The sequence below is a fragment of the Lithobates pipiens genome, unplaced genomic scaffold (genome assembly GCF_037356315.1).
Source record: "Lithobates pipiens isolate NorthernLeopardFrog02 unplaced genomic scaffold, aLitPip1_a1.2 Scaffold_18, whole genome shotgun sequence".
In the NCBI taxonomy this organism is placed as follows: Eukaryota; Metazoa; Chordata; class Amphibia; order Anura; family Ranidae; genus Lithobates; species Lithobates pipiens.
This window is the reverse complement of record NW_027507758.1, coordinates 44,073,370-44,094,002: the sequence shown is the minus strand read 5'-3', so window position 1 is coordinate 44,094,002 and position 20,633 is coordinate 44,073,370. Positions and strand designations below refer to the sequence as shown.

At 43.6% G+C, this 20,633-nt stretch overlaps 1 protein-coding gene across 1 annotated transcript in view; it reads left to right on the top strand.

Moving 5' to 3' along the window:
* Positions 1-20,633, top strand: part of TTC7A (tetratricopeptide repeat domain 7A) — a 544,118-nt gene that overhangs the window by 198,765 nt on the left and 324,720 nt on the right. Inside the window, exon 11 of the mRNA XM_077485633.1 lies at positions 17,276-17,380. Coding sequence (XP_077341759.1) covers positions 17,276-17,380 — 105 coding nt within the window. The remainder of the gene's footprint in view (positions 1-17,275; positions 17,381-20,633) is intronic.

Genomic DNA, 20,633 nt, shown 5'->3' with positions numbered 1-20,633 from the left:
TTTTTTTTTAGCTTAAGAAATAAACTATTTATAGATGGGATTGCAATGAAAGATGTGTATATGACTGTGAAGATCTCCAGCTGTGTATATTCATTATTTCCTCGTTTGAGCAAAAGCGGCCTTAAAACGTCGGCCAATTCTTGTATAGATTTAACAAAGTGGTAAAAAGTGGCAGTAATGAATATGTGCAAGCCCAGGGCAAATTAGATAATGCGGTCGTATCATCTGTAGAACAAGTCTTTAAACCTTTTCCTTAGAAAAATATCACTTCAATTAAATGTATTTACAGCTCTGTAGTTATTTATATGTAGCTGTTCGACCATTGAGGGCATTTGGGTTTTATTTTCTGTCTTTTTCATTCATAGCATATCGAGTGCCGTATTTTTTTTTTTTTTGCAGTAAAATGTATTCGATTAAAATGATTGTAAACCTCTGAAATGAAAAATGAACAAAGCATAGTCTTCTATAGTGCGAACTTGCCTCAATCCAGAGCATATGGTGTCTATAAAAATAGAAGAAGAATTGGGACTTTATATGAAGCACCTGGGAACTAAAGGTGCCTCCATGCATCCCTGTGATTTACAATTAAAAAAGAGGGGCTATTGGGACCTTGAGGCAAAAAAAAGGAAACGGGTATAAATACATCAACATTTATTTAGAAAATACATATGGTTTAACTACATCCAATTTGAGAATACCTCAATAGTAGGCTAATATATGATCATGGCCCAGTACAGTGCATATGTGTATCACGATGTAAACATATTAAACAATGAATGATAACATAAGCCATAGTTGCTCCATAAAAAAAGATCATGATAGCATTTAGTGTCTACTGTGTCCTTCCTCTATCTGCATGCATCATTTCTTACAGGTTATACCGAATCCAAGGGACCCAGGGCGATAGGGGAGGGGAGCACCTGCATACAGCCTGTGATTGACAGCCTCAGCTGTGTATTTTTCCCTAGGATATTGTGTAGGGGGTGGTCCATTCCCCCCCACTCATGTCTCAGATTACACTAAGCTTGATACTGAATGCCAGGAGTCTCCAAACTATGGCCCTTCAGTTGTTCAGGAACTACAATTCCCATCATGCCTAGTCATGTCTGTGAATGTCAGAGATTTACAATGCCTCATGGGACATGTATTTCCGCAACAGCTGGAGGGCCATAGTTTAGAGATCCCTGCTCTGTGATGTTCAGTGTGTGACGTCAGATTGCCACTCCCTGCCTTCTAAGGATGAGCTGCAGGTGTGCTGAACTCGCACGATTTCAGCCACGATTTCAGAGACATCTGTTTGGGTTTCTGCACAAATGTCAATGTAAATCGCAGCCCGAAATTGCAAAAAGTAGTACAGAAACTACTTTTTGAAATCTGTGCTGCACCGCAGATGCATGGTTACCCACCGATTAGGATGGTGTCATTGACGCCAATTTGACATGCGAGTATATAAAAGAGAGGAGCATAGAGGGTATGACAGTGAGCAGTATGTACAGGATAGGAGCATAGAGGGTATGACAGTGAGCAGTATGCACAGCAGAGGAGCATAGAGGGTATGACAGTGAGCAGTATGTACAGCAGAGGAGCATAGAGGGTATGACAGTGAGCAGTATGTACAGCAGAGGAGCATAAAGGGTATGGCAGTGAGCAGTATGTACAGCAGAGGAGTATAGAGGGTATGACAGTGAGCAGTATGTACAGGATAGGAACATAGAGGGTATGACAGTGAGCAGTATGTACAGCAGAGGAGCATAGAGGGTATGACAGTGAGCAGTATGTATAGCAGAGGAGCATAGAGGGTATGACAGTGAGCAGTATGTATAGCAGAGGAGCATAGAGGGTATGACAGTGAGCAGTATGTACAGAAGAGGAGCATAGAGGCTATAACAGTGAACCATGAATCAGACGGAGACAGAAAATGCAGTTAAAATCACACCTTTTAATATAATAGTAAAAATTGTACAAATAGTAAACTTAGTCAAAACATAGCCAGGGTACGGTAGCCAAAGCAGGTAGTCGGAAAAAGCCAGGAAATCAGGAATCGAGGGATCAGCGAAGTCAGCAGACAGGATCAGGAACCAGAAGTGACGTCAGCCAGGCAAGTCTTCAACAGGAACACAGCAGAGAGTCTCCAGTTATGTTTGACCCAGGCGAAGGCACAGAAAAAATGAAACAGGCAGTTTAAAATACTAGAAGGGGCTGGCTGTCAGCTGGACTGATGAGCAGGAAATGTTTACCAGGTGAGCTGCTGTGGAACGATAAGTGCTGGCAATTAACTGACAGCTGAGCAGCCTGAGCACTGAAAAGGGAGGGCTGAGAGCTCAGCCCAGACAGACAGTGAGCAGTACATACAGCAGAGGAGCATAGAGGGTATGACAGTGAGCAGTATGTACAGAAGAGGAGCATAGAGGGTATGACAGTGAGCAGTATGTACAGAAGAGGGGCATAGAGGGTATGACAGTAAGCATTATGTGCATGAGAGGAGTATAGAGGGTATGACAGTAAGCGGTATGTCCAGGAGAGGAGCATAGAGGGCATGACAGTGAGCAGTATGTACAGGAGAGGAGTATAGAGGGTATGACAGTGAGCGGTATGTACAGGAGAAAAGCATAGATGGTATGTCAGTGAGCAGTATGTACAGGAGAGGAGCATAGAGGGTATGACAGTGAGTAGTATGTACAGGAGAGGAGTATAGAGGGTATGACAGTGAGCGGTATGTACAGGAGAAAAGCATAGATGGTATGTCAGTGAGCAGTATGTACAGGAGAAAAGCATAGATGGTATGACAGTGAGCAGTATGTACAGGAGAGGAGCATAGAGGGTATGACAGTGAGCAGTATGTACAGCAGAGGAGCATAAAGGGTATGACAGTGAGCAGTATGTACAGGAGAGGAGCATAGAGGGTATGACCGCAGACAGTATAAAGAAGAGAGGAGCATAGAGGGTATGACAGTGGGCAGTATGGACAGGAGAGGAGCATAGAAGATATGACAGTGGGCAGTATGGACAGGAGAGGCGCATAGAGGGTATGACAGTGGGCAGTATGGACAGGAGAGGAGCATAGAAGATATGACAGTGGGCAGTATGGACAGGAGAGGAGCATAGAGGGCATGACAGTGAGCAGTATAAACAGGAGAAGAGCATAGAGGGTATACGAGAGATCTGTATATACAGGAGAGATGTGTAGAGGGTATGACAGTGAGCTGTATATACAGGAGAGGCACATAGAGGTTATGACAGCAAGCATTATATAGAAAAGAAAGACGGGAGTGCAGAGGAAATGACAGTGAGCAGTATGTACAGAGAGGAGCATAGACTGTATGACACCAAAAGGGCAATTCATCTCCATAGAAAGGGCACAACTTGCAATTAATAGTGTACAGAGGTTCTACAGTAAGCCTACCTATTCATCCCTATAAAAAAAGTCAGGATCTTGGGCTTTAGAACATGTACATACAATAAAAGAAATTGTGGAAGTGTTGAGTGTGCATAACTTTTTTTTTTAACGTACAGTGTCTTGAAAAAGTATTCATATCCCTTGAAATTTTCCACATTTTGTCATGTTACAAACAAAAACATAAATGTATTTTATTGGGATTTTATGTGATAGACAAACACAAAGTGACACATAATTGTGAAGTGGAAGGAAAATGATAAATGGCTTTCAATTTTTTTTACAAATAAATATTTGAAAAGTGTGTCGTGCTTTTGTATTCAGCCCCCTTTACTCTGATACCCCTAACTGAAATTTAGTGGAACCAATTGCCTTCAGAAGTTACCTAAATAGACTCCACACGTGTGTAATTTAATTTCAATATAAATACAACTGTTCTGTGAAGTCCTCGGAGGTTTGTTAGAGAACCTTAATGAACAAACAGCATCACAAAGACCAAGGAACACACCAGGCAGGTCAGGGATAAAGTTGTGGAGAAGTTTAAAGCAGGATTAGGTTATAAAGAAATATCCCAAGGTTTGTACATCTCACAGAGCACTGTTCAATCCATCATCCGAAAATGGAAAGAGTATGGCACAACTGCAAACCTACCAAGACATGGCCGTCCACCTAAACTGACAGACCGGACAAGAAGAGCATTAATCAGAGAAGCAGCCAAGAGGCCCATGGTAACTCTGGAGGAGCTGCAGAGATCCACAGCTCCGGTGGGACAATCTGTCCACAGGACAACTATTAGTCGTGCTCTCCACAAATCTGGCCCTTATGGAAGAGTGGCAAGAAGAAAGCCATTGTTGAAAGAAGGCCATAAGAAATCCCATTTGCAGTTTTTGCGAGAAGCCATGTGGTAAACACAGAAAACATGTGGAAGAAGGAGCTCTGGTCAGATGAGACCAATATGGAACCTTTTGGCATAAAAGCAAAACGATATGTGTGGCGGAAAACTAACACTGCACATCACCCTGAACACTCCATCCCCACCGTGAAACATGGTGGTGGCAGCATCATGTGGGGATGCTTTTCTTCAGCAGGGACAGGGAAGGTGGTCAGAGTTGATGGGAAGATGAATGGAGCCAAATACAGGGCAATCTTAGAAGAAAATCTGTTAGAGTCTGCAAAAGATTTGTGTCACCAACTGCTTTCACCTTGTACACGAACCACCACCAATAATAAAGGTGTCAAATAATAAAACAAATTTCTATCAGCGCAAATAATAATAACCTTAATCACTATGTAGTGATATATGTAGTAGGTGATATAACAAAATCCCACCAAAAAAAGCCAGCCCAGCCCTTACTGAAGAAGTCACGTGGTGTAGTAGCCCATTTGGTGTAATGCGTATGGGGGGAGTCACAGTGGCTGCATCATCCCGTGAGGATTATATTTGTGCATTTGGACTCTTATTTTTGTTCAATTCATTTTTTGGAGTGTGTGGACTTTATCTTTATTGTCTATTGTTCACTATTCCTATTTAGAGAACACGTATATTTCATTATTCACTATTCCCAGTCAGGGAACATGAATATTTGATTGTGCACTCAGTATCTTGCTACATTTCAAGTTAATCATTTATTCTTATTTAAAGTGGAGGTTCACACAAAAATGTAATCTCCGCTTTTCAGAACCCTCCCCCCCTCTGGTGTCACATTTGACACCTTTCAGGAGGGAGGGGAGTGCAGATACCTGTCTAAGACAGGTATTTGCACCCACTTCTGGGCATAGACTCCCACGGGAGTCTATGCCTCTTCCTGTCCCGCCACATTGTCTGCTGGGACACACATGGGTCCCAGAGACAGCGTAGACCATACTCATTGCGCTGCGTGCCTTGCGCATGCGCAGTAGGGAACCGGGAAGTGAAGCCGCAATGCTTTACTTCCTGATTCCCTCACCGGGAATGGCGCCGGCAGCAGCCGAGAGCCAAGCGATTGCTCGGCTTTGGCTGCCGACATCACTGGACTCCAGGAAAAGGTAAGTGTCCATTTATTTAAAAGTCAGAACCTGCAGTATTTGTAGCTGCTGGCTTTTAATAACTTTGTTTTAGGTGGACTCCCTCTTTAAGGATTTATTGGTTGTTATTTAGGAAGTGCAACTCTGTTTTGTTATGAATAATAAAGGTGTGCTCTCACCAGAGAGCATTGACCCCCTGTTACTGGGGGTCAACAAGTTCCTTTGTGTCTAAGGTACTCCGATTCCTTTTAGGGCACCACATAAGGTATACAGGTAATGCAACTTCAAACAGCGTACAGTGTAAATAACGAATCATCTCAATCTTCTCTCTCCTCTCAGGCGTTCCAAAATGGCCTAAAATTTGCTACAATAAAATGGTTTAGAAGCCAGAGCTAAAATGGAATGGTTTAGATCAAAGCATTTCCATGTGTTAGAATGGCTTAGTCAAAGCCCAGACCCAAATCCAATTGAAAATCTGTGGCAAAACTTGAAAATTGCTGTTCACAGACACTCTCCATCCAATCTGACAGAGCTTGAGATATTCTGGAAAGAAGAATGGGCAAAAATGTCACTCTCTAGATGTGCAAAGCTGGTAGAGACATCCCCAAAAAGACTTGCAGCTGTAATTGCTGCGAAAGGTGGTTCTATAAAGTATTGACTCAGGGGGGCGCCATACAAATGCACGTCACACTTTTCACATATTTATTTGTAAAAAATTAGAAAACCATTTATCATTTTCCTTCCACTTCACAATTATGTGTCACTCTGTGTTGGTCTATCACATAAAATCCCAATAAAATCCATTTATGTTACATGACAAAATGTTGAAAATTTCAAGGGGTATAAATACTTTTTCAAGGCACCGTACATAGGTTGTTCAAATTTCACATCTTGACTAGCATAAATCTTCCTCTATAGTATTCCTCTTCATCTTCTTATTCATTGCAGGTAAATAATAGATTCCAAGCAGAAGCAATGTTCCCTCATTGAGTTCTTGACGAAGGAGGGGTGCACAGTGTCCGCCATCCACACAATGTTTACGGAGATGACACATTGACAAGAGCAATGCACACAGATCGGTGAAGAAGTTTAACCACTTCAGCCCCGGAAGGATTTCCCCCCTTCCTGACCAGAGCACTTTTTGCGATTTCGGCACTGCGTCGCTTCAACTGACAATTGCGCGGTCGTGCGACGTTGTACCCAAACAAAATTGACGTCCTTTTTTCCCCACAAACAGAGCTTTCTTTTGGTTGTATTTGATCACCTCTGCGGTTTTTATTTTTTGCGTTATAAACAAAAAAAGAGCGACAATTTTGAAAAAAGAGCAATATTTTTTACTTTTTGCTATAATAAATATCCCCAAAAATGTATTAAAAAAATATTTTTTTCCTCAGTTTAGGCCAATATGTATTATTCTTCATATTTTTGGTAAAAAAAAAAAAAAAAATTCACAATAAGTGTATATTGATTGGTTTGCGCAAAATGTATAGCGTCTACAAAATAGGGGATAGTTTTATGGCATTTTTATTATAATTTTTTTTTTTTTGTAATTTTTTTATCAGTATTTTTTTTATCATGACTGCGACATTATGGCGGACACGTCGGACACTTTTGACACTATTTTGGGACCATTGTCATTTATACAGTGATCAGTGCTATACAAAATGCACTGATTACTGCGTGAATGACACGGGCAGTGAAGGGGTTAACCACTAGGGGGTGATGAAGGGGTTAAGTTTGTCCTAGGGAGTAATTCTAACTGTGGGGGGGATGGGCTTCAACACACATGACAGGGATCACTGCTCTCGATGACACTAGGCAGATCGGGGAAATACTTTTTTTTACAAAGGCATCCCCCCGTTCTACCTCTCCGTGACACGATCGCAGTCACCCGGCGGACATCGAGTCATGTGACCCACGGTCATGGAGAACACGACGGGCACGCGGTGCGCCCGCAGTGCCGCTTCTTAAAGGGGATGTACCTGTACACCCGTTTGCCCACCCATGCCATTCTGCCGACGTATATCACCGTGCAGCGGTCAGGAAGGGAGTAATTCTAACTGGGGGGGATGGGCTTCAACACACATGACAGGGATCACTGCTCTCGATGACAGAGAGCAGTGATCTCTGTCATGAGACTAGGCAGATCGGGGAAATACTTTGTTTACAAAGGCATCTCCCCATTCTACCTCTCCGTGACACGATCGCAGTCACCCGGCGGACATCCAGTCATGTGACCCACGGTCATGGAGAACGCGACGGGCACGCGGTGCGCCCGCAGTGCCGCTTCTTAAAGGGGATGTACCTGTACACCCTTTTGCCCACCCATGCCATTCTGCCGACGTATATCACCATGCAGTGGGCAGGAAGCGGTTAAAGAAGGTCAAGCCAACATTAAAGTCCAACCACGCAGTGAGAGGCGCTTCAATATCAGACAGCCTGCACCCCTCCTTCATCAAGACCTCAATGACGGCACATTGCTACTACTTGGAATCCATTATTTACCTGCAATGAAAAAGAAGAAGAAAAAAGAAGAGTTATTATAGAGGAAGATCTACTCCACCAGCATGTGAAATTTGAACGACCTACGTAAGATAATACAAAGACTATGGCCACTTTTGCATACAGCCCTCGTAGCTCCCCGTCATCATCAGCTTTCCTGGGAAGGGTTAAATATTACAAAACAACATATTTTCCCCACAGCTTGTTCATAACCCAGTGCAGTCACCAAAATGAGTCATATTCCACATGGATCATGTGAAACAATTACTGCTAGAATTTAGGCATCCTTAATGTGGTCTCCATAACTGTGTAGTGTTTTCAACTTATCACAGAATTGCAGTCCAGCTGGAGTATCACATCATCCCACATGGTTTGCTGATTACTGTGCGGTGCTGGAGGGTAGTATCATTTGGGACTATGGATGCTGAATTTGAAAATGGGCTCTGAGTCTATATTGGCACCACTCACTTAACTAGCAAACTGGTTTCTAAAAGTTGGAATTGGATTATCGCATAATAATAAAAAGCAAACCAGAGAACAGAAGTGCAAGCCATGCTCAATGAAAAGGAAGAGTATACTGATCAGTAGAAGCAAACCTGTGTCGGTTGGTTTGAGAGAGTGGTTCATTGCACTTGGCCTAAACATTAAAGGAGAAGTACAGCCGAAGCTCATTTGGCTGTACATCTCCAGTGGATCACAGGGGTGTGGTTCGTTCTGCACTCCGGTGACCCGTTTTCAGCAGACAGTGGGCTGATGTTTGCCGTCTACTGATGTCACAGGGCCAGTCCAGGTTCGGGCAAGATCACGACAATGGAATCGGGATCCGCTCACATACCTGGATCGGCACCCGGCTCAGCCTCTCCACGAGCCGCTGAGAGTTTGAGCCAGTTGCTCCCGCCCCCTCCGTGACCCAGCGCTCCAGAGAGCAGTGAGTGGGGGGGGGGGGGGGCAGACCAGAGAGCTGCTGACTGACAGTCACCGGTTCTCTGCTCACGGAGCTCTGAGAGCCGAGCAATCAGCGGTGCTCAGTTTTCAGTCTTAGAGGTGCTGGGGGTCTCCAATCACGTGCTTCAAAGAGACACCTCCCCATTGGAACACATGGATGGGGGGATGGCGCTCGTGCACCCCTAATGCACCCCTAATGCATGGGCTGCCACTGGCGGAAGTACTGTATGTAGGGGAAAATTGTGGGTGCGTGTTATACACCGATCCCCCGCTGATTTTGAGCGCAGGAGCGAGTGGCGCCGATATACATACATAGTCGAGTGTACTTGGCTAATCTCGGCATCTCTTGGCTCCGCTCACAGTCACGCCCACTCCTGCCATTGGACCTGTGTTATGTCCATCATAGGGTGGGACTGGGCGGGACTGCGAGAGGAGCCGTGAGCCGCAGAGAGGAGCCGAGAATAGCCGGCACCATATTTAAACTGCAATGATGGGCATTTAAATGCACGTTTTTTTTCCTTAAAATTCCCTCCTAAACTTGGGGTGCGTATTATACGCCGGCGCGTGTTATACGCTGATAAATACGGTACATTCTACTACAGACTCGGAAGACAACACTTAGAACTATAGGCAAAACATTTTCATTTTGGATAGGGTAAGGATTTTGGGTAGAGTTATAAGCCCTGTTGGTTTATTTTTTGCCATCTGTGCCCTTTTGAGGAGGTTTACCTTCACTTCCTGTCCCATATCCAAACCAGGAAGTGATTATTACCTTTCTGTGTCCAACCCAACATTTGGTATTTTCTCTTAGTTTCACTTCCAATGATAATAGTACAAATAGAGAGGGCAAATCTCCCTAATGGGGGCACAGACAGAAATAAAAATTGACAGGGGTACTAATCCCTCTCCACTCTATCCAAACATAAAGAAAAGGTTTTGCCTTTGGTTATACTTTAAGATGGCTCTGGCTTTTTCCGGGAGGGACACATTTTTCCAACTTCTGAAAAAAGTAAGAAATATGCCATTGGGGATGATTTATACTGTGTAATGTGTATTAAGAACTTAATATAATGGAATCTTTAAAAAAGAAGAATCAGAGGTGGAGAGTTTACAACCGCTTTAAGCTGAGAAAGCTCCTCCTCCTCCCATGAACGTTCCTGGAATGTATGACATCATTTTAGCCAGAAACCAGGAAACAACTGAAGAAATGTAAAAAAAACAAGAGTAAAACAAGTAAATATAATATACCTTCCTATCTATTTACTAATGATAGCAGCATAGAGATTAAAAATAGTCAATGTTGATTGAGAGAGTTTAGTTCTGTTTTAAATACAGATCAGAGAAGGAAGTTGAATAAACACAACACTAGAGATGATTGTATCGCCGGTTTGTTGGCTCTGCAATGATTTTCAATTAGAACTTCATAAAATGAAGTCACTTCTGTTCATAGGAAGGGGGAGATTCTTCTTTTTCTAATAAAGGTATATTTGTCCAGGGATTTCCAGCTATAATTTGCTGGCAGTTTTAGATCTGTGTGCACAGTTCTATGTATTGAGGCCAGGAAGCTTTGGAAGTGGTCGTGGTAAACATAGAAGAGGATGGACAGAGTAAGTAAAGCAGCTGGGTGGGGGTCAGCTTATTCCCCTTCATTGTCCCCATAGACGCAATGTTATGGTAGTTCGATAGATAGAATAATGCATCAATCCTTGTAATAAAATTAAAGTAAATTTATAGTCCCAGCTTACATTTTCTTTTTCTAACATCATCATTGTAATAGCAATGCAAACAATAGTTATTTTTGACAATCCAATATAAGCTAACTTGAAAAATCTCCTTTCATGTTGTGAGTGCTGGCTGTCTGCTGGCCGTCTCTTTCCACAACTTCCTGGACTCCCTGAATGCTTTATAGCGTCTCCTCAATTTCTAAGGACTACATATCCCATGTTACCTGGCTGCCTGCAAGCAGAGATTCCTGCACTGACTCCTCCTCCTTAACCACCTTAAAGTGTTTGTAAAGTCACTATGTGAATTTACATGTATCCAATGCAGGTATGCTGCCATTAACAAAAGTGTAAGTGTTTGTTAGAAATTAAAAGGCTATATGCCTTTTTTGACACAGCAGCCGTGCGGTCACGTGATCCCCCTGTGCTGGCCGGCCTCGATCTATGGAGAAAATCGAGAGGGGCCAAGATTCCCCTTTGCTGGCCGGCTGACTTCACAGGCCCTTCATGCTTCTCTACATAGATCAAGGCCGGCCAGTCCTGGGGATTACGTGACCACACGGCAGCGGTGTCAAAAAATATATTTGGCCTAACAAACACGAATGCCGTGTACACACGGTCGGAGTTTCCGACAGAAAAAGTCAGACTGAATCTTTTCATTGGGTATTCCGATTGTGTGTGGGCCTCATCAGACATTTCTTTTCAAAATTTCTGATGGACCTAGAAATAGAACATGTTTTAAATCTTTCCGACGGAATCAATTCCTATCGGGAAAACTGTTTGTCTGTATGCTGTTCCGAAGGACCAAAAACGACGCAAGGGCAGCTATTGGCTACTGGCTATTGAACTTCCTTTTTCTAGTCCCGTCGTACATGTTGTACGTCACTAGTTCTAGACGATCGAACTTTGGTGTGATCGTGTGTAGGCAAGACTGTTTCAGCAGAATTCCGTCGGAAAAAACGTCAGAGTTTATTCTGACGGAAAAAAACGGTCGTGTGTACGCGGCATAAGGCCCTTTTCACATGGACTTTCCGATCAGGTCCATCTGTTGAGTTTTTCAGGCAGACCTGTCCAGATCCTCCATTCATCTCTATGGAGCGGTGGATGTCAGTGGTGACATGTCCGCTGACACCCGCTACTATCCGATCCAATTCTCTCCGCAAATTCCAGATGGCTGGAGACCATATTTTCCATCCGTCTGGCGGATCGTATAGGATCGGAAGAAAACGGACAGATGGTCCGTTTCATCCAATTTCCCCATAAAAGAGAGCGGGACTCTTGACAGGTCCGTCTTTGAACAGTGAGCGGAGACAGTCCTGTCATCCAACTGCTCAGCGGGGATCAACGAATCCATCCCCTGGTGAGAAAAGTGGAGTCCATTAGGTGGACCGCCCTTGTGAAACAGCCCTTACACATTTGTTAATGGCAGCATATCTACGTGGGATACATTGATATGTGCTGCCTTATGCCGCGTACACACGAGCGGACTTTTCAACATCCAAAGTCCGACGGACTGATTCCGTCAGACTATTCGATCGTGTGTGGGCTGCAACGGACTTTTGATATACCAAAGTCTGACGGACTTTAGAATATGGAACATGCTTCAAATTTTCCCGCCGGAACTCCGCCGGACCCGGTCCCTTCGAAAAATTCGCTCGTGTGTATGCTATTCCGACGGACTAAAACCGACACTAGGGCAGCTATTGGCTACTGGCTATGAACTTCCTTATTCGAGTCCAGTCGTACGTCATCACGTTCGAATCCGTCGGAGTTTAGTGTGATTGTGTGTGGCCAAGTCCGCTCAGTCGAAAAGTCCCTCAGAACTCCGGCAGAACTCCTTCGGAAGTCTGTCGGACATAAGTCCTCTCGTGTGTACGGGGCTTTATGCTGAATAGAGGCAGGGAGGAAAGCAGTCTCATGCTGGCAGGGAGGGAGGGGGGAGAGACAAGGGCTGCTGGGGACAGAGGCACGTAACCACGTAACGGTAGTCAGGGCTCAGCAGCCATGATTATCGTGGTCACTGGCAGGATCAACCAGGTTTATTACATGTTAGGAAGAGAAGACTTGCACAGCACAAGCACTGTGCTGTTATTCATGCCTTGAAGGAGCAGGATCTTATTAAAAAATTTTTTAGGGTTACAAACACTTTAATACCGGGTACTTTCACCCTCTTCCTACCCAGGCCAATTTTCAGCTTTTAGCGCTGTCACACTTTGAATAGGAATTGTGTGGTCATGCAACACTGTACCCAAATGAAATCTTTATAATTTTTTTCACAAAAATAGAGCTTTTCTTTGGTTGTATTTAATCACCACTGGGTTTTTTATTCTTTTGCGCTACAAATGGAAAAAAAAGCCTAAATTTGGGGAAAAAAAAGTTTCTGTTATAAAATTTTGCAAATAAGTAATTTTTCTTTATACATTTTGAGTAACATTTATACTCCTACATTTCTTTGGTGAAAATAACCCAGATCAGTGTATATTATTTGGTCTTTGTGAAAGTTATCGAGTCTACAAACTATGGTGCCAATCATTGATCACACCGGACGTACTGACAACCTATCTCATTTCTTAAGACCCTAACATGCCTAGACAGTACAAATACCCCCCAAATGACCCTTTTTGGAAGGTAGACAGTCCAGGGTATTTATTAAAAGGCATGGCGAGTATTTGAAGTTGCAATTTTTTCCCACAATTCTTTGGAAAATGTATTTTTTTCTAATGCAAGGCATAGGCATACTTGCAAGTACACCCTGAAACACATTCTACTACTTCTCCTGAGTATGGCAATACCACATGTGTGAGAATTTTCCACAGCCTAGCCACATAGAGAGGCCCAACAACCAAGGAGCACCTTCAGCCATTATCTACCTTAACCACTTGCCGCCCGCCCTATTAGAAAAAGACGGCGGCAAAGTGGTTTCATAATCCTGACCGGACGTCATATGACGTGATCAGGATTATGAGCCGCTGCGCGCCCCCGGGGGCGCGCATCGCGGCGATCGTTGTTGCGGGGTGTCAGTCTGACACCCGGCAACTACGATCTCGGTAAAGAGTCTCCGACGGAGACTCTTTACCACGTGATCAGCCGTGTCCAATCTCGGCTGATCACAGTGTAAATGGGAAGAGCCGGTGATCGGCTTTTCCTCACTCGCGCCTGTCAGACGCGAGTAGAGGAGAGCCGATCGGCTGCTCCTCTGACAGGGGGGTCTGTGCTGATCGATTATCAGCACAGCCCCCCCGAGGATGCCCACACTGGACCACCAGGGACGCCACCAGACCACCAGGGAAAAGGTAATCCTCCCTAGACCACCAGGGATGCCAATGGTCAGCACAATGGATGCCAATCAGTGCCCATAATGGATGCCAATCAGTGCCCACAATGGGCATCACTGATTGGCATGCATTATTGTTTGGCACTGATTGGCATCCATTAGTACAGTATAACACCAATGCCGCCTATGAGTGCCCACCTGTGCCGCCTATGAGTGCCCACCTGTTATGAGTGCCCACCTGTGCCGCCTATGAGTGCCCACCTGTGCCGCCTATGAGTGCCCACCTGTGCCGCCTATCAGTGCCCACCCATGCCCATCTGTGCCGCCTATCCATGCCCATCTCTGCCGCCCATCCATGCCAATCCGTGCCAGCTATCAGTGCCAATTTGTGCCACCTATCAGTGTCCATCCATGTCGCCCATCCGTGTCGCCCATCCGTGTCGCCCATCCGTGTCGCCCATTCGTGTCGCCCATCCGTGCCGCCTATCAGTGCCGCCTATCAGTGTCCATCAATGCCACCTCATCAGTGCCACTTCATTGGTGCCCATCAGTGCCGCCTTATCAGTGCCCATCAGTGTAGCCCCATCAGTGCCCATCAGTGAAGGAGAAAACGTACTTATTTACAAAGTTTTGAAACTGAAACAAAAAAAAAACATTTTTTTTTTTCAAAATTTTCGGTATTTTTTTATTTGTAGCGCAAAAAATAAAAACCGCAGAGGTGATCAAATACCACCAAAAGAAAGCTCTATTTGTGGGAAAAAAATGATAAAAATTTCATTTGGGTGCAGTGTAGCATGACCGCGCAATTGTCATTCAAAGTGCGACAGCGCTGAAAGCTCAAAATTGGTCTGGGCAGGAAGGTGTTTAAGTGCCCGGTATTGAAGTGGTTAAGACCAGGCCTTTTTTTTTTTTTTTTACAAGTAAAAATCTGTATTTTTGCTAGAAAATTACTTAGAACCCCAAAACATTATATATTTTTGTAGCAGGAGCCCTAGAAAATAAAATGGTGGGTTTTGCAAATTTTTAAGTCACACACTATTTGAACAGCAGTTTTTCAAACACAGTTTTACACACTAATGCATAAATACATTTTAATGAATTTCAGTGCACACAAAGACAATATAATATCCAAGTTTTTGGTAAAATATAAAATTTGTTGTTGCGCCGGGTAAAGAGATAACCAAAAATGTCAGACTTTAAAATTGTGCATGCTTGTGAAATGGCGCTAAACTTCGGTATTTAAAAATCACCATAGGCGACGATTTATAAGCCTTTATTTGTTACCAATTTAGAGTTACACAGACGTTTGCAGTGGTGCCTCACATGTGGTGCAATTGCTGTTTACGTATACATGCAAGACCAATGTGTACGTTCGCTTTTGCACACAAGCATGGGGGGGACAGGGGCACTTTAAATTTTGTATTGGTGGGACACTGATACACTGACAGATGTTTTTGTGCACTTGTACACTGTAACAGATGTTGACCATCCACCTGCGGACACTGACAGATGTTGATGTTACAATGGAACACTATTGCAGATGTTGTTGTGCACTGCTACAGATGTTGATGGAATGCGTATGCTGTAACAGATGTTTTGTGCACTGGTACAGATGTTGATTGGACACTGACAGATGTTTTGTGCACTGGTACCAATGTTGATTGGACACTGACAGATGTTTTGTGCACTGGTACCAATGTTGATTGGACACTGACAGATGTTTTGTGCACTGGTACCAATGTTGATTGGACACTGACAGATGTTTTGTGCACTGGTACAGCTGTTGATTGGACAAAGTATTGCAACGACCACCATTTTATTCTCTAGTGTGTCTGAAAAAAAAAAAAAAAAAAAAAAAATATATATATATATATATATATATATATATATATATATATACACACACACACACACACATATATATATATATAAAATGTTTGAGGGTTCTAAGCTATTTTCTAGCAAAAAAATGATTTTATGTTGTAAACAACAAGTTTGAAAAATAGACTCGGTCCTTAAAGAGGGATTCCACCTAAAAAAAAAAAATATTAAAAGCCAGCAGCTATAAATACTACAGCTGCTGACTTTTAATAAATGGACACTCACCTGTCCCGGGTTCCAGCGATGCCGGCAGCCGAGGCCGATCGATCGCTCGGCTCTCGGCTGCTGCCGTCACCATTCTAGGTGAGGGAATCAGGAAGTGAAGCGAATCGGCTTCACTTCCCGGTTCCCTACTGCGCATGCGCGAGTTGCGCAGCGCAATAGAAATTCTCTGCGCTGTCACTGGGACCCGTGTGTGTCCCAGCAGACAGCGCGGCAGGACAGGATAGGACATAGACTCCCACGGGAGTCTATGCCCGGAAGTGGGTGTAAATACCTGTCTTTGACAGGTATCTCCACCCCCCGGCCCCCTGTAAGGTGCCAATTGTGACACCGGAGGGGGGGAGAGTTCCGATTAGCGGAGGTTCCACTTTAGGGTGGAACCCCGCTTTAAGTGGTTAAACATACTAATAGGGTGGGCGACTTTATACACTTGTTCTGATCCTGCCCAGCAATTAAAAAACTACTGGTCACAAATACTATCTGTAATACAAGAAGTGGTGGGAATAGACATAGCCCCAACCCTGCAGATATGCCTTTTAGGCTGAGTAGAAGAATTAGCCCCCAGGATCTCAGAGAGAACTCCGATAGGATTTTTTATGCCAGGAAAATGATCACTCTCTGCTGGAAAAACCGTGCCCCCGCCATCCATATTGCTATGGAAAACACGTCAATCAAGTACTAGCACTCTATAAGGAAACCTACCAAAATAGAGTATGCCCCAAAAAATATGATAAACTGTGGGCCAAATGGCTGGTGGAGGCCTCCACGGCAACCGCAGACTGATTGAGCATGTACATAATACCACTTTACGGTGGATGTGATTTTGATACATTGGGTGACTTTTTTGTATTATAATCTCTGATATGGGTTTATTTGATATCTATTATTGTCCCCTGGGTCTCGACTGAAAGATTTGATCCTTAGATATTTCAATAGAGCAAGAGCCAATACAGCCAGTACAGCACTAGGTTGTTTGTTTGTTATTTTCTTTTGGACGTTCTACCGCTGTAGGTCACTAATGATGGAAGCTGCTCAATTTTCGGCTGGCACCGACTCCTGCGTGGATCTAGTCCTAATGCTGTGGCAGGTTTACTGTTGATTGTCTGTTTGTATGTCTTATACTCAATAAAAAGATTTTTAAAAACAAAAAAAAAAACATACTAATAGGGTAATTGGCTTATGGGAAGTGTTCAGTTTTCTCTTTAAAAAGCTGGAAAATATAGTAGCATTAAAAAACCTAATTTTGCTATTCGCACGTAGAGATCCATATATGAGTATCTGTAGAAATAATGATTAATGGCTCCTAATCCTCTCTCACCTTTCCTCCTCCAGTATTCCTATGCTGTGTCAGTGCTGAGAGAGTGTAGCAAGCTGCGTCCCACAGACCCAACTGTTCTGCTCCTCGCTGCCAAGGTCTGCATTGGGCCTCTTCACTGGGTAAGTCCGCCGAAGGAAGGAGTCTTACATAATACACGAGGCTCCGCAATGTGCTATCATGGTGTTTAAAAATAGGTACAGCATTTACATCTGGAGAGGGAGTTGCTGGAGCCACATTTATTAGAAGCAGAACATTTTTTAAGGATTAATGTAGAAACACAAAATAACAGCTACGCCAGCTCAGGGAACTGCGTTCTGCCTTCGCTAACAGCAAAAAATAAGGATCTTGTGACTCCAGCAGCTCAAGACAGGCCATGCATTGTGCAATTTTCTTTCCTTCAACCCATTGCTCGATTCCCCCATCAATACAGCCAGTGTTTATGGGGGATTCCCTCTCTTGGAGCCATTGTATTCTGACAGCAGAAGGTTTCCAAGCCATCAGAATACAATGGTCACTGCTTTAGCCACCGGCAGTGATCAAACGACAAAAACAAAAAAGCAGGCTGCTTGTACTCAAATCGCACGGTTTTCAAAGCTACATGTCAGTGCGACTTTGGGGGGCGACTTGGAAGACATCTGTGCAGCTTCAAGCACAGATGCCTATTCAAGTTGCACCCAAAATCATGAAAAGTAGTGCAGGAACTGCTTTTGCAAATCGGTGCAGCACCGCAAAGATGGTGTCCCACCGATATGAACAGTAGTAGCATTGCCGGCAATAGGCTGTAACTTGGCATGCGACTTGAACTGGACGAAGGGCTGTTTTTTTACACGTGGGCTGTTAGTTTAATTAACCAGGTCCAGGGCCATGGAAAGTACAGGCTGGCAACTCGACAGCTGCTCCATAGAAAATATTTATGTAAGCATTACAGCAATAACATCATCCAAAAAACTGACGCTTTTCGGCCTTAGACCTTCATTAAAAGCCTTTGATGGAGGCCTAAGGGCGAAACATGTCTGTTTTTTGGATGATGTTATTGCTGCAATGGTTAAATAAATATTTTCTATGGAGAAGCTGCCGGGTTGCCAGCCTGTACATTCTATGGATCTTTTGTGAGCTTAATTAGCCAGAGCACCGACTACTCTACACACCAACTATACTATATAGCGGTAGAGCTTGGGTGAGTTTTTCTCTTGCTACTAGGTCCAGGGCCATGGTCCTTTCCTATGGTACCCAGATCCAGAAGAATTCTTTGTGGGTATGCCAACCATGGGGGCTGACGTTTGGTTACCTTCAAGAGAACCTGCAGCATGGATAAGGAAAAACAGGGTCTCTCTCTATTATGACCATGTCCTGTTTTTTTTTTTTACATATGGGCTGTTATTCATTTTAGTGTGTTTTGTGGAAGACCTTTACTGCTCACCTAGTGAGTCTTTCGTAGACCGCCTAATCATCGCCAAGACAATGATTCCAATTTCCGTAAATCCGGCAGCTACGGACAGTAATGTCCTGCTTCTAACCCGTAATAATGTTTACCGGCTGTTGACGCCATTAATCTGTACATGTTTGATGTGCTTTAGCGCCGTTTCTACAATTGAGACGTTTCTGGGACAATGGGTAATAAATAATGTTTACAAAGTTGATTATTTTGCTGCCCCGCTTCTTCATATCAAATTTGTCAGATAGGTAGAAGCGGGCTTTAAAAAAACCTGTGGGACAACATTTCTGCTGATAAATTAAACAGGTGCTGCACCATCCTGAGCGGCGGATCATTTGCTGTGAAGCTCACCATTCCAAAGCTTTAATGAGAACAGCCTTTGGTACTGGAATTGAAAGGCATCGGGGCTCACATAATAAGCAATCTGCTTTTAACAATGGAAAGCATGTCCTAAAAACTATAAAGTGAGTGCAGATCCAGGCTTACCTGTATATAGGAACTATTTTTACATCTTTATGTGCATCCAGCAAAAAGCTGGACTTTTCCCCACTTGAGGACCAGGCCTTTTCTGACATTTTTTGTATACTAGTAAAAACCTGTATTTTTTTGCTAGAAAATTTCTTAGAACCCCTAAACATTCATGTATTTTTACCAGAGTGTAAATAAGAAAATGACTGCACTAACTTAAATGAAGGGTGAAAAGCTGCTACATAATCAATGTGACAAAGATGCTAAAGAGTAAATGATAAATAATGTAGCGCTAGGGGGTGAACTCATATATCAATATGTAGGTAAATAGTACAAAAAACAATTATACAGAAATAACACAAATGGAAATGTGAAAAATCCAATGAGTGTGAAGGTCCTGAGAAGGGCCATATGCATCAACCACCACTAAATGACTAATCAGAGATGGAATACATTGGCAATGTCTGGTATAAAAAGCACCAAGGATGGTACATCTTCGACCAAAAAGGGGAAGTGTATCTACTCTTACCGGAACAGGTGGACTCAAATGTCAGCGACAACGAGTCATAAAGGCATGGATACCGGGATCGGCAGATCAACAGAACTCCAAGAAACCCACGGCCTCCAGACACAACTCGGAAAGATCTTAGGGACCACCACCACACCGAGGCTGGACCTTTAGGCGTGGAAGGACTGATTGGACCACAAAGGAACTCTCGTCCAAAAAGTTTATGGAAAGAAAAAATGGCTTCATATAGTACAAGTCAAAAAATTGTTGTTTTTTTTTTAATTCTAAAAACTGGCATACATCAATGAGAATAAAAACTGTGATCTCAGAATAAAAATGAGGGGCAATGTGAGAAGCAGAAAGCCAATCCCGATGCGTTTCGTCCCAAAGGACTTCGAATGGAGCATACAACAGCTCCCCCACATGCTCATATTTATAGACTACATAAGAATAAAAAAGACCAATAATTGAGAACCAATTGGACCTCAATGGTTCCGAGGTCAGTAAATGGAGAAAAACTCATCACCTGACAATATGGGCTCCAGGCCTCAATATGGGAACCAATAATAAAAGGAGAATTGGGTCACATGGTGTCAATCACCGGCTCCACGGTGACCCGGAAATGTATGTTAAACTTAACCCGGAATTAGCGTGGCTGACACGAGGCAAACATCTCGTTGAAAATCCAGCGAAAATAACGTATAATCGGCCACATGACAAGTAGAAACCAATAATGGCCCCTGAACTGTCAAGTCACATGACCCAAATATCAATGGCCACACTGCCCGGTCTTCCATCACCAAGAAACCAATGAGAAAGACCAGGTCCGGACTGCTGACCACGTGGGCGGAAGTGGTCACGGCTGCCGGAAACAGTCAAGTCACATGTCCAAACAAGTCACGTGATGCAAGGTGAGTCAGCTGACTGTGGGTAATCTCTAACTGTCACAACCAGTGACGTA